The sequence below is a fragment of the Thamnophis elegans genome, chromosome Z (assembly GCF_009769535.1).
Source record: "Thamnophis elegans isolate rThaEle1 chromosome Z, rThaEle1.pri, whole genome shotgun sequence".
Lineage (NCBI taxonomy): Eukaryota > Metazoa > Chordata > Lepidosauria > Squamata > Colubridae > Thamnophis > Thamnophis elegans.
Window position 1 is genome coordinate 66,190,208 of NC_045558.1, and position 14,638 is coordinate 66,204,845.

The 14,638-nt window shown below is 40.8% G+C and overlaps 1 protein-coding gene across 5 annotated transcripts in view; it reads left to right on the forward strand.

Moving 5' to 3' along the window:
- BBS9 (Bardet-Biedl syndrome 9) overlaps positions 1-14,638 on the forward strand; it is a 347,201-nt gene that overhangs the window by 179,633 nt on the left and 152,930 nt on the right. For all 5 annotated transcript variants that reach the window (XM_032234710.1, XM_032234712.1, XM_032234713.1 and 2 more), the window contains one exon: positions 532-714. In XM_032234710.1, coding sequence (XP_032090601.1) covers positions 532-714 — 183 coding nt within the window. The remainder of the gene's footprint in view (positions 1-531; positions 715-14,638) is intronic.

Genomic DNA, 14,638 nt, shown 5'->3' on the forward strand with positions numbered 1-14,638 from the left:
TTTTCATTCATTTATTTAGAATATTTCTAATTATGTTTTCCACTGATATTTGAATATTAAAACAAAGTATTATGTGAATTTATGTTTTAAAAATGTAGCATTGCCACTCAGTACAGCTTCAATTTCCTTTCAGAATATGGTGCACAAGTAGTTATTTTTGTACCATAAACATATGCTTATCAATCATGTAATGTGTTGATTTGCATAAATTAATATATGTTTGTGAAGTTTTTTTTAAAAATGGTAACAGGCTTTATATAGAAATAATAAATGGCATTTAAATTGATGCTTATACTTTATCAAGGGCTATTCTATTATATTTTGTACTGATAACCAGCTTGAATAATATAGAATATAGAGAAACAGTACAGATTCTATTCTATTTGTGTAATGACATGTTAATTAATTCCAATATGGATTTTAAGTTGACAAAGAGAAGGTTTATGTTTTTAAAAATAAAAGTTCATAGGGTTCTGAAAAAAACTAAGTGTTAGTCAAATGCTACCTAACAGAAGTTTATAATTTTTGTAGGTAATAGCTCTAGCAGATGCAGCTGAAGAAAACCAAGCCATTATGTTCCAGGCATTCAGAAAATTAAAAAGTGCCACCCAGCTGCTAATCCTGCTGATTAGTCTATGGCAAAAACTGAGTGTTGACCAAGTTGCTATTCTGGAAGCTACATTTCTGCCATTAACACAGAATACTCAAGAATTGGTAAGATTGTGTTAATTTAATTTTTAAACCACAAAAATATTACATTCATAAGGGATGGTTTTTAATTTAATTTTCTTCCTGCATGGAATTTTGAATTAATGTTCTACTTGAATCAGAGTGCCTTTTCTTTTTACTGAAGGGCAGTGAGCTGCTTCAGCTAACACATTTGGAGTGCATTATTAAAGAGCAACAAAAACAAATCCAGAACACACTGTTCCCTCCATTGTATTAACTTTCATTTATATGTAAAGCTTTAATTTATTTGCAATGTCCAAGTTTTATGTCTGCCTTGTGGACATAAATTGTGGGCCAATGTTTAGTGGGATAAGCTCTTGTTTTTCAGGGAACAAGTCTATTTTGAAAAGCCAAAGTTACAGAGATGAAGAAGCTTAAAGAACTAGGGAAACATGTAGACAAGATCTTTCAATTATATTATCTTCATAGTACTTTCAGGATTATAGAGAGTTTTTCTTAGCCTATAAAAATATTATTAATTGGTTTATCCACTTTTCTCACATCACTACAAAACTGTCTAGGTGCAGCATCCAGATTAGGAAAGACAGAAACACTCTACAGATAATAATTCTGTACATTAATTGGGGTCTTCTAACCAATTCCCTATCCAAGCTTTTTTTTTTTACTCACCTACGCTTTCTATCACCTACCACCTCAGCTGCCATTTCCTTCATGGTCATTGACTGTTGCTATATAGATAAACCTTAGTTAAAGTCACAGCCATGATGAAAAAATAACACTGTGATCAAGGTATGAATTTACAACTTTTACAGCATCTGTGTCTGTGACATTGCCATTATATTCAGAGCATTTGTTGTCTTGTGTCTCATTGTTCCTACCCCCCCTCCCCCGCGTAAAGAGATTGCTTAAAACATGAAATCTTTTCCTCACTGCTTTTCTTCAGAGTTCAGCACTTCCCCAAAAGGCAGTGACCACAAGTTAAGCTAAGCTCTTTGGCCTTAATTAGTAGTTTGCAACTGCTGCCTGGAGCTGACAAAACTTTAATCATTTTCACACTTCAACTTTTGTTTGCTTCCTGAGTTACTTGGGGCCTGGAACTGTGAATGCAGTAGGCAAACAGCTTGCAATAGTATTTTCCTTTCAATAAGTATTTCCGATTGTGTAGTCTTTTTCCCCCTCCAATGAATGTAAATACAAACATTAATTATCTTCTTGCTAATTATCCCAGTATTAGAATGAGTATGCCAAACTAGGGCAGCGGTGTCAAACTCACATCATTAGGGCAGCATCATGTGACTTATCAGGATACTGAATTAGGTATTGGCATGGCTAGCACATGGCACATCTGGTCCATGGGCTGGGAGTGGAGAAAAGGAAAGCTGAAGTTAAATCGTAAGTTCTGTTGCAGTCATGTGATTTTCCACTTAGCAAGCACATCACATACAAACAAGTTACCATTCTCAGTTGTGGTTTAGTGTCATTTAGTACGAGGACTACCAACAGCTTGTTAAGTAAAATTTGCTGTAGGAGATCATTTTCATTCCTTCAGAATTCAAAAGGTATAATTATTTGGGAAGTAATTGAAGGAATATTTTAGAAATTTGTATGGGAGTTTATTTATTTACAAGACTTATGTAGGCACCTATATTATATAATGATTCTGGATTGCTCAAAATATCATTGATATGTAGTTAAAAATGAAAGTACCTTCCCCCAGACCAATATTCTCAAAACTCAGCTCCCTTCCTAGCCTAATGCTTGGGACAAGAACCAGTTCTTCATGGCCTTTTGGAAAGCTCCCTCAGATCTCAGGTGGAAGACTGTTCCAAAGAGCTGGGGTTACCACCAAGAAGGTCAGTGATATGGGATGGCTGGGTTGGTCATTGGGAATACAAATGAGAGAGAGATGTGGAACAGTAGACTTGAAACAAATGCTCTATAGTACATAAATCTTTGAACCCAATAAAAAGAAAATGGAACACGTGTGTGTGTGTGTGTGTGTGTGTGTGTGTGTGTATAAAATATAAGAACGAACAAAATTTAGGAAGAGCAGAGTGAAAAATGCACAAATATAAGAAAGTTTTTTGTACATTTTTAATTTAGAGAAAACACTTTATATTGTTAACATCCAATTAAGGAATGTTTTCTGTGAATATGGAGTGAAGAGTAGTTGCTGAATACAATCATAGCAGTATATAATGGAAGTAATGCATTGATAATAGTTCAACTTTGAGAGTTATATAAGACAAACATGGAAGAGACATGTAAGACACTTATTGGTTGATGGACTTATATTGCTATCATGACTAGACTTGAAGCTGTGAAAATGAGAGGACTTTTTAGTGAGATGACTTTGTTGTTCCATAGTATTAAAATACCAATGTATGGTATAGACAAGAAATGGAAAATATTCTGCAAAAAACAATGAATAAAGTGAATATGAATTGGTGGAAACAACAGAAAGATTGGATGAAATGGACTACTTAAACCAGCAAATTAACTATGAACAGGGAAAATATGGATCAGAAAAACTAGCAAATGAAACAAAAGCTTGATGAAGAGAAAGACTACACAAATGGCAAGCAAAGGGAACAGAAAGAACAGATGAATTGGCAACATCAACAAATAAATCAAGGACTAGAGCAAAAAAAAAAATAGGACTGACAAACCAGCCAATAAAGGAAGAAAGATAGAAGAAAATAAAACAGATGAATCAACAATTGGATAGACAGGAAGATATCTTTGATAAGAATATTGAGACACGGGTAGACATTTGGGAGAATTGCCAACATACGTTTGTACTGGGAGAAAGGTCTAGACTGAACAAGAAAGATAGGGATAAAGATGAGGTGTGTGGGAGGCAAGTAAAAAAATGCACTTGAATCAGAGATGGTATTCAGCAGGTTCTGACCAGTTCCTCAGAAATTTTGAGTAGTTTGGAGAACTGGTAAATACCACCTCTGATTGGCCCTGACCTATTGATTTGGCAACTGTTCAAAGTAATTCAGCAGCACTGAATTAGTGGTACTTAAGACTGATAGATCTACAGTCATATAATCACATTTGGGCATTTGGCAATTGACTCATACTTACAGTGTTTGCAGCATCCAATGGTCACGTGGTTACAGACAGGGAACATTGCAAATCACTTTGATAAGTCTCCCCAGAGCGCAAGGGGGTATGATTTACTAGAGTAACTTGAGAACTTATCTACCTGCACCATTCATCCACTGACCTTCCTGACCTCATGGTGTACCATCCATCCTCTGGCCTTCCTGCCCTTGCACTTTGCTGAACCATCTACCCCGAGTCTTCATGTGTTCACATGTTGTCTACATTGGGCACCTTCAATTCTCTATGGCACCTCCTTACACAGAACTCCCTCCTCTTCCCACTTAACATCCCGTGCATCTTGGGTTACAACATAATTGGGACTGCCAGGATTGCCTCTAAATGATGTTGCCATATGGCATCGCATATTATGACCACATTTATGACAGTGACACCAATCCTAATAGTTGCTGTAATAACCCAAGGATTACCTGTAGTATTAATTTTATGCAACTATTTAAACCATTTAAAATCAAATTTTTAAGGGTTATATAAAATCCTTAATAATTAATGTATTTGTATGGCATTATTTGTTTTCAGATCAGAATTTGAATAAATAACAAAAGCTATTTATGGCTGTGTGTGTATGCGTGTGTACGTGCATGCACATGCAGATAACCTATATACATCTACACCCACACACATACAAACTATAGTCAAAAAATTTATTTTCTTTTTAAAATAATTTTATTAAACATATTTTAACATCCTTACCAATAACCAATTTTGTTGTGTTTATTTTGTACAATGACAATAAAAACTATACTAAATTAAAAAAACAACACATAGTTCCACTCATTACAATGTTTCCGTATCGATGTCACTTATATTAACATATTTACTATTTATATAGATTAATATACTATGTATTATATATTTATTTAAATTATAACAATATTTACAAATCTATACATTTTCTCTCTTTTTGATATACATCTTACATATTCCTTATACAATAACTTTATGTCTATCTTCCAACCAAATGTACCATATATTCCAGATTTTATAATATTCTGATTCTTCTCTATCCTTTAACTCCATGGTTAACCTATCCATCTCTGCACATTCAAGTTTCTTTCTTATTATCATTTGATCTGAGGGGGTGTTGTTCTGTTTCTGATTCTAAGACGATTCTAGCTGCGATTAATATATGCTGTATTATGTATTGAAATTTTTTACACGTTTCCCCTTAATATGCCCAGTAGCACGTTTCCCCTTAATATGCCCAGTAGCACATGCTAATCGCTACAATCCTTGCAGCGATTAGCATGTGCAATGTTATATATTGATATTTCTTATCCATCTCTGGGTCTAATATACCTAATAAACATCTGGTTTCAATACTATCCTCTGTTCCATGATTCCTTCCAGCCAATCCTTAATTTTAAGCCAATATTTTCTGGCATGGGAACATGTCCACCATATATGATAAAACATTCTAGATTTATGTCCATATCTCCAACATTCCGCAGATAAGTTTGGATACATCTTGGCCAATCTTGCTGATGGTAAGTGCCATTGGTAGAACATTTTATATAAATTCTCCTTGTAGGCTACCGCCTATAGGGCTTATAGTTTCTTTCCCACAATTTGTCCCAATCTTCTTATTTTATATTATGTCCAAAATTTCTGGTCCAGATTATAATGGTTTTTTTTACAGTCTCTTCTTCCATTTTATATCTTAGAAGAAAGTTATTATTTCACCCTATTGTATTGTGGCTTTCTAGAGAGCACATCTGCCAAAAGAAAAGTTTCCCCTTGGGAGATATTTCGGTTTGAAGTCGAAACACTTGAAGTACTGCGCACATTGTACTTGTTTGGGGGAGAGTTTCCAAGGGGTTTTTTAAGGCTTCCAGGTTTTTATGGTCAGTCCAGACTTCAAAGGGGATTTTATTTCCTTCAAGGAAGTGGCACCAGGTGAGGAGAGTGCAACAAACTGCATAGGCTTCTTTTTCCCAAATTGCCCATCTTTCTTCAGTTTCTGTTAGTTTTTTGGCAGTATAGACACAAGGTTTTAAATTGATTTTGTTCATTTTTCTGGAGTAGTGCTGCCCCCATGGCCACGTAATTGAAATCCGCTTGTATGACAAACGGTTGGTCTCGGTCAGGTCTTTTAGTACTGGCTCTGCTGAAAACAGTTTTTGAGTTTTTCGAATGCCACTTGGCATTCCATAGTCCAATTTAATGGCTGATGTGGTTTTTATTTTGTTTCTCCTTTTGTTTTCATCAAGCTAGTGATGGGGAAGGCAAAGTTGGGATGAATTGTTGATAGAAATTGCAAAGCCTAAAAAACTTTGCAGCTGTTTGTGGGTGCCGGGCATTTCCCAGTCACTGACAGCTGCTTTTTTTGTGGGTCCATTTCTATGCCCTCATGAAAAATGCAGTAACCTAGATAGTCGATTTCTTCATGGTGATATTCACATTTGGAGAATTTTGCATACAGTTTCGCGGAGTGGAATTTGTTTAGCACCATTCGATCCAGTTTTACATGCTCAACTTTTGTTTCTGTGTACGTTAGAAAGTCATCCAGGTAAACAAGGACCCCTTTGTACAAATGTTCATGTAATACTTTATTTATCAATTCCATGAAAACTGCTAGCCCCCCTTGTAGTTCAAATGGCAGTACTTTATATTGGAAACATCCTAATAGGGTGTTGAAAGTGGTTTCCACTAATTCCCTTCCCTTATTTTGATGCAGTAGTACACCTCATGTAAGTTCAGTTTAGGGAAGATATTTCCTATGGACAGGTGAGCTAGCACGTCCTTCATTAAAGAGAGGCGGTACATGTTTTCTATACTGATAATGTTTAGGTTCCTAAAATAGATGCAGAGATGCAAAAAGATGTCTCATGGAGCCTTTGTAGGTTTTTATTGATGAATTTCCTTAGTTCTTTGAGTTCTCTAGGAGACATACAGTACATTTTTGGCTTTGGTAGCTTAGCCCCTGGCAAGATCTCAATATCACAATCTGTGGCGTGGTGGTAGTGGGTAGCTTGTCTGTGCGTTCTTTGCTGAAAACCTCAGCTAATTCTCAATATTCTTTTGCGATATCTGGAGTCTCCACTGCTCGGCCAAGCATTGCTGTTTCATTATCCTCCTCTTTTTCTTTTCCTGCCTTTGAAGTTACTGAGAAAGTCATTATTTTTGGAAGTTTATGGATCCTTATTTCCAATTTATTTCGGGTTCAATTACTTCAGCCACGTGAGACCCAGGACCAGTGGCCATTCCATTCTCGGGGCTACTATGAAAGTTAAAGTGTCATTATGGCATCCTAAGTTTATTTGCAAGGTTTTGGTGGCAAAAGTTGTTGTCCCCCCTCCCGCTAAGGACCCATCAAATTGACAGAGTGCGATGGGGATTTTTAGTTTCCTCAGGTGGATCCCCAGCCTTCCTACCAAGGTTAGACTAATTAAGCATTGGGTACACCCTGAGTCCAACAAAGCCGATACTTTCTCCTCCTCCTCTCTGCTAGGGATAAATAATCTTAAAGGTAGGGTGAGTGGTTGAATTGGTTCACTTACCAGCAAGTCTTCACCGGGATCACTTTCAGATGGGTTCGGGTTGTTTCAGGGCTGTGTGTGTTTGATGGAGTTTCCTCTCCTGGAGTTCAGGAAGGGGGAAATTTCCGGCTTCTCAGCTTCTCAGTGCCGTTTCCTTTCCTTGAGGGGTCGATTTTGTAGGCATCCCGCCAGATGGGCATTCGGGCTTCCTGGTAGGATCTTTTGAGTAACATTCAGTGGTGCGATGCCCTTTCTTCCCACACTTGAAGCAAGCTGATGGCCTTTGCGCTAGCAGGTTTTGTGGTTTAAACGCCTCTCTTTCCCTGGGGGGTGGGGGTTGATCTTCTCCACATTCATATTGGTTTCTGGCCATATCTATTTCAGTCCCTCAGGCCAGGCAGGCAGTGTACAGGTCATCATTCACCCATCTTTGAACCAGCTCACCAAGATGTCCTCTAGCCAATCCACCTGGCATGCGAGGTCTTGGAATTCCTCAGCGTACTCAGCTACTGGTCTGCGACCTTGCTTCACTACCCTGATATGATCCCCGGGTTTGCGATCGGCCAAAGGGTCTTCAAATCTGCCTTGCAGGGCCATCAAGAAACAATCAATATTTTTCAGTTCAAAAGCATCAGCAGCTGCTCATTCTAACACTAGGGTCTAACGCTCCCCCTTAATCAAGGAAGTAAGGACTCTTGAAACTTTGCATTTCAAAAGGATCTTTTTATTGAAAAAGAGGTGACAACTGGGCGAAAACAAAGCAGAATCTGGGTCCTTAAGGCAATACATTAGTAATAAAATAATTTAGAATCCCCTCCCAACCATCCAATGTGGATTTGGCCAATCCGCAGGTGTGAAGATGTTTTTTGTAAGGGACACACTGGGAAAGTGATAAGATGATTTTCTCAGGCTTGTTTCCTGAGCAATGCCGTCCACATGGCTCGCCCTCCCTATCCCTTCCCCAAAAGGTGAGAAAGTGCCCAACCTCTAGGCGACAGACTAGCAGTTATAAAGTGATTAATTACATGGTATAGGATTTATAGGAAAGAAGGATAGAAAGGTCTAAAGGGAGTATGCCCCCCTCTTCCCCCGAAGAATGGCAGATTCACAAATGTGACACCAAGATTTCTCAAATGCATGGAATGATTCAGAAAAGTTGAAACCATACTTTAAAAATGTTTACGTTCATTTAGTTTGGAGCAGACTGTTCAATGTCATATACATTATACATGTATGTATCCATACATATTTGAATTATAGAATATCAAATTCCAAACCACCAGACATACATAATATGCAATATCTTACCATTTTGGAAGAAAAAAGAATTCTCTCCAGGATATTACAATAATTTCATATTGTATTTTATACTGTACCACACAAATATGAATGTAATTGAAAGCGACTATAGCATATTGTGGGTGAATAGGGAGTTATTCATATTCCATTAGTATTTTTAAATAAAGGTTTGTAAATTGTGCTTATATTCTCATGAAAACCTTGTGGTTCTGAAATGGGAAATATTGCTGATATCTTTTTTAGACAGTCATTTAAGATCTCATTTTTATTATGAATAAGATTCAAAATAGTTGACTTTATATTAATCCTGATGTCAGGCCTGCAGCCAGTTTCCTTTTGGATCTTTGGCCTGCCACATTTCTATCTACTATGCTATTTCTATAGTGGGGAAATGGCAGGGGGATAGTAAGGAGTAGGATGTGATGTAACCAAAATAAAATTACTTTTAGATTGCCAAGGTCATCCTTGGTCTTGTGTACCTTTGCACCTGACTGGAAATGGATGGGTGGAACTGCCAGCATGGCAGTGGAAGATTGGACCATGTAATGGACTTGTGGATGTGAGGGCAAGATCTTGAACTTTCAACTGGGTGTGGAAAACTAAGAAGCTTTCCGATTCGGGTTTTCCCAGACATGCCAACATGACTCTCTTAATAAATTGGAACTTTGAGCTATAATTTGCCTTGGACTCTGATTTAATTTTGGATGTTATTTAGAAACCTGACACTAACCCGAATGTCCCTTAAAATACTTCAACAGCTATCCTAGGATTGGGAAGCTGTTAGGGGCACTGAAACCCAGTATTGATCCAATCCTGGGCAAAATTTCAATGAAGATGGAGGAAGAAAAGAAAGCTGCAAAGAAGGCCACAGTTGATGAATCGCCTACCTATATCGAGGCCATTTATGTGCCTTCTAAAGCTGCAGTCGAGGCAGCAGACTTAAATCTGAAAGGCGAAGCCTCTGGATTTATCACCTCTAAGGAATTTCTGCTGGAGAGGAAGGGGGTGCCAGGGAAACTCTGTCACATGACTGGAGAAAGTCAGAGCAGACAACGGCTAGCAGATCTGATGAATGGAGATCCCAGCCACCCTCATGCAGTCATTCTCTGACTGGCCTCCCAGACCCTTTCAGACAACTAAACGTGAGTGGAGTCAAACCCCTCTTTTGCTCAGGATCACCTAAGTGGACCCTGGTCCAGCCCACATTCTCCTTCCCTAGCAGAGACTCTACAATGCACTGGAGTGGAGATTTTGGCTCCTTCCACCCAGCGACCAGTGAGTCGACCCAACTCCTTGCTACTGGAGCAAAGCCAACATCAGTGTTCCTGCCTCGTGGGCCCTCCATCGAAATGGGGATTTCAACCCAGCCCCAGAAAGGGTCCTGGGGCACACTTCCCATTAGCCAGCCACTGATGTTTGGGCTGCAACCTGTGAATCAAGCACCACCAGGGTAGGCTTTCTTCCCGGGTCGTAGAGGGGCCCAAAGCCAGTGGGCGCCTGACCCTCTTCAGCAGATGACACCATTTCAGATAACTGGCCCAGGGTAGCCCCCAAGACTGAGGGCTCCACCAGTTCCAGCCCCACCAGCAATGCCTCAGCAAGCTTTTGCCCAGCCTCCTGCTCCTCTGGCTCCCACGCCCCCACAGTTCCGGGCAACATTTGATTGGACCCCAGAGAAGCTAGCTTACTTCATGAATCAAGTCTGGGCATACATTAATCAAGTTGGAGCACAATATCCTTCTGACAGAGAATTGATTCACGAAATAGCAGAAGGGATCAATGAGGGCAAGGCTGCACAATGGATAGCGGAGCTCCACAAGGAGGTGGCTCCCGAGCTAGAAGATGTAACCGGGTTCATCCAACTGATGCACCCAGATTTAGAGATGTGGAACACATGGAAGCAGAAGAGCAGATCCAGAGATTGCGTCAGGCTGGTCGTCCCGTGAAGGAGTTAGTTTGGGAGCTCAGAAGAATGGATGGAAGACTAAGAGACTGGCCAGAAAGACTCGTAGTCCACATGTTCAAAAACGCCTTAGGTCTGAACTGAGGCAAAATTTGCATTATAGGGGGGAGAGGGGGCAGAACAAATCCAGAATTAGTATACCACTGCAATCATACTGGGCCATGATCTTCACCCTCATTGAAAGCCTGCGGCAGGGAAACCTGCTAGAAGGCCTTTGAGCCACCAAACGCAGATGCAGCAATCTGAGAAGCCTCCACCTACCCTTCACCCGGGGGGGGCAATAAAATGCTGCTGATGCAGTCAGTTGGGCCACAGAGCATCAAAATACCTGGCACCAGCCCCAGTCCCACATGCACATCCACCACCCGCCAGCACGACAAAGAAAGACCCCCAAAAGCCACCAGAAAAGAGTCGGCTGATACAACAACCTGAGAAACATAATCTTTGACCTAAGGAGACAGAGAGAGTGATCATTGGGAAAGCCCCATCCACCTCGAAGGAGAAGGAGAATACTGAAGACCCAGTGGTGAGTGGGTCAAATCCAAACTCCAAGTGCCTGAAACGAGGGTGGAAGGGGAAGTTGGGGCAATAGTGGACACTGGCTGCACCCGATGCTTAATCAGCATGTCAATTGTGGAGCAGCTCGACATATGCACAAGACCCTTAGCCCAAGTGGACACCTATGGTAAAGTGGGAAGACAGCGTTAGGAAATTTATTATTGGTTTTGGGCTGCTATCTCTGGTGGAGCCAAAGGGCCATCCAGGGACGATTGAACCCAATAGCCCAGACCTCCCAGAACCTGCAGGACCTGCAGCAGACAGATACTAAACCCTCAGGGATCCAACAAGTACCAAAAGACTACAGGGATTTAGTGGAGGTTTTTGGTGAGGAAAATGTCCCCTTCAGTGGCCCACAGTTTGTGCAATAGAATTCATACCTGGGACTACCCTACCAAAACCGAAAATGAATTACATGACTCCCAAGGAGATGGTTGAATTGAAGAAGTACATTGACATCAATTTGAAGCGGTGTTTTATTGAACCAGCAAAGTCGAAAGTAGTGCTCTTCAGAGAAAAGAAAGATGGCAGTGTTTGTGTCTCTATTGATATGTAGGGGTTAAACACTAGGCATGAAGAACACCTATCCCCTCTCCCTCATGAAAGATATGTTGAACCACTTGGCTAAAGGCAAGGTGTTCACCAAGCTGGACTTGAGAGAGGCGTATTACCGCATATGAATCAGAGAGGGAGATGAATGGAAGACAACTTTAACTGCCCCCTTAGCTGCTTTCAATTCAAAGTCATGCCATTTGGGCTACAAGGAGCACCCACAGTCTTCATGCAGTACATAAATGAGGTGCTACATGAGCACCTGTACCATGGAGTGCTTGTTTATCTCGATTACATCTTGATCTTCTCTGAAACCCTGGAAGAACACCTGAAGCTGGTACGGCAAGTCCTGGAAAAATTTCTAGCTGCCAAGCTATACACAAAGTTATCAAAGTGTGAGTTCCACAAAACCTCACTTGATTACCTTGGTTATCGCATCTACAATGAGGGGATAGAAATGGATCCAGGAAACGTGAAAGCTGTGTTAGACTGGAAACCTCCAAGTACTCGCAGACAACTACAGAGCTTTTTTGGATTTGCCAATTTCTATAGGCAGTTCATTCTGGCTTTTACGGAGATTGCCCTCTCATTGACTGAACTATTAAAAATGGGGCCTTCCCTGACAAAGCCAAAAGTAAACCAACCCCTAAAATGAACAATGGACTGTCAAAAAGCCTTTCAGAAATTAAAATGGCTCTTTGCCCAAGAGCCCATACTGCAACATCCCGACCCAGAATGATAATTCATAATCCAGATAGATGCCAGTGATGTAGCAGTACCGACAGTGCTACTGCAAAAGAATAAAGAAGGGAACCTCTTGCCATGCGCTTATGTGTCCAAAAAACTCACCACTACTGAAAGGAGGTGGGCCATTTGGGAGAAAGAAGCGTATGCTATCAGGTGGTCCCTGCTCACTTGGAGACATTTTCTGGAAGGGGGGAATGTGCCCTTCAAGATCTGGACTGACTGTAAAAATCTCAAAGCTCTCAAAGCCCATCGAAGACTGTCCCCAAAGCCAGTTTGCTGGGCACAATACTTCCAAAGGTTCAGATTTGAACTGAAACACATCCCTGCAAGAAAGAACTTATTGGCGGATGCCTTGTCAAGAAAATCACAGTACGACAGTAAGAAGGGAGAAGTGGTTCACCCCATCCTTCCTCCCTTCCTCCAAAAGGTGGCCGAAGTCACCACTCAAAGCCAGGATAAGCTGACTGCAGCAATGAAACTGGCACTCCCAGCAGACCCATGGCTCAATAATAACAAGGACATCCTAACGATGAAAGATCACTTAACCTGGAAGGGGTCCAAACTTTACATCCCCGTGAGGTTGAGGCTGGAAGTTCTACAGCGAAGCCATGATGCAAAACTAGGAGGCCACTTTGGATATCTAAAAACTCTCCACCTTGCCAATTTTGGTGTCCAAAGATGAAATTGGAAGTGGAAGATTACTTAAAAAGCTGTGCTACTTGCGTAATAATGAAAACACGGCTAGGGAAGCCCCCTGGACTACTACAATGGGTGGCCAGCCCCAGATGACCATGGAAAGAGATCGCAATGGACTTCATCATTGAGCTCCCAGACAGCAGCGGGAATAGAGTAATCTGGGCAGTTATTGATTTGTTTTCCAAGCAAGCGCATTTCATTGCTTCCTCAGGATTGCTGTCTGCAAAGAAATTAGGGAAAATGTTTGTGAAACAAATTTATTGCCTGCACAGGGCCCAGGAGGATCATTTCGGACCGTGGAGTCCAGTTCACTATAAGTTCTGGAGAGAGTTCCTGAGATCTATCGGGTCCACCTAAGGACTGAGCTCAGTGTTTCATCCAAGCACGAATGGAGCAGCAGAGAGGGCCAATGCGATGGTGGAACAATACATCCGGTGTTATGTGGACTATCAGCAAGACAACTGGTCGGACTTGCTACCTTTCGCCGAAGTGGCATACAACAATGCGGTCTACAGCAGCATGAATTAACTCTTTTCCAAATTACCAGTGGCATGGAATTTGTTCCCATGCCTGAGCTGCCTGGAGAACCTCCCTCCTCCGTGTCTCTGACTGAAGGACACACTAAAGAAAGGATGGGAAAATATGAAAAACTCTAGCAGAAGCAGCAGAAGCCTATAAAAAGCAAGCTGATAAACACTGCTCACTCCAATCCCCTTTCGTGTGGGGGACAGAGTTTTTGTATGTATCAAATATGTAAGATTAAGAATGCCTAGCAAGAAATTTGGCCCAAAATTTCTAGGTCCATTCCCAATAGTGAAGATAATTAACCAAGTTACAATTCAACTCAGTCTATTCAGAATTCTAGGGAAATTTTACCTAGTATTTCATTGTAGCTTGTTGAAACTAGTAATTGGGTCCAGTGTAAGACCATCCACTCAGCCTCCTTCTCTTCCTGTAGTGATAGAAGGGGAAACACATTATGAGGTGAAAACAAATCTTAGACTCCACGCTGTATAGGGGTCGCTTACAATATTTAGTACATTGGAAGAGGTACCCTTTGTCTGAAGCTACTTAGGTGAAAAGCTGGAACCTAAAAGCAGATAAGTTAGTAAAACAATATGATAATTTTCCTGATAAGCCAAAGGGCCCACTGGAGGGGGGAGAGGTGGTTAATTCTGTTATGTTAACCCCTACATTATTCTCTTTTCAGGAAATGCTTTTCTTCTGAGGAGAGGCCGCTTATCAGGCCTGCAGCCAGTTTCCTTTTGGATCTTTGGCCTGCCACATTTCTATCTACTATGCTATTTCTATAGTGGGGAAATGGGAGTGGGATAGTAAGGAGTAGGATGTGATGTAACCAAAATAAAATTCCTTTTAGATTGCCAAGGTTATCCTTGTCTTGGTACCTCTGCACCTGACCGAAAATGGATGGGTGGAACTGCCAGCATGGCAGTGGAAGATTGGATCATGTGATGGACTTGTGGTGTGGGGGCAAGATCTTGAACTTTCAACTGGGTGTGGA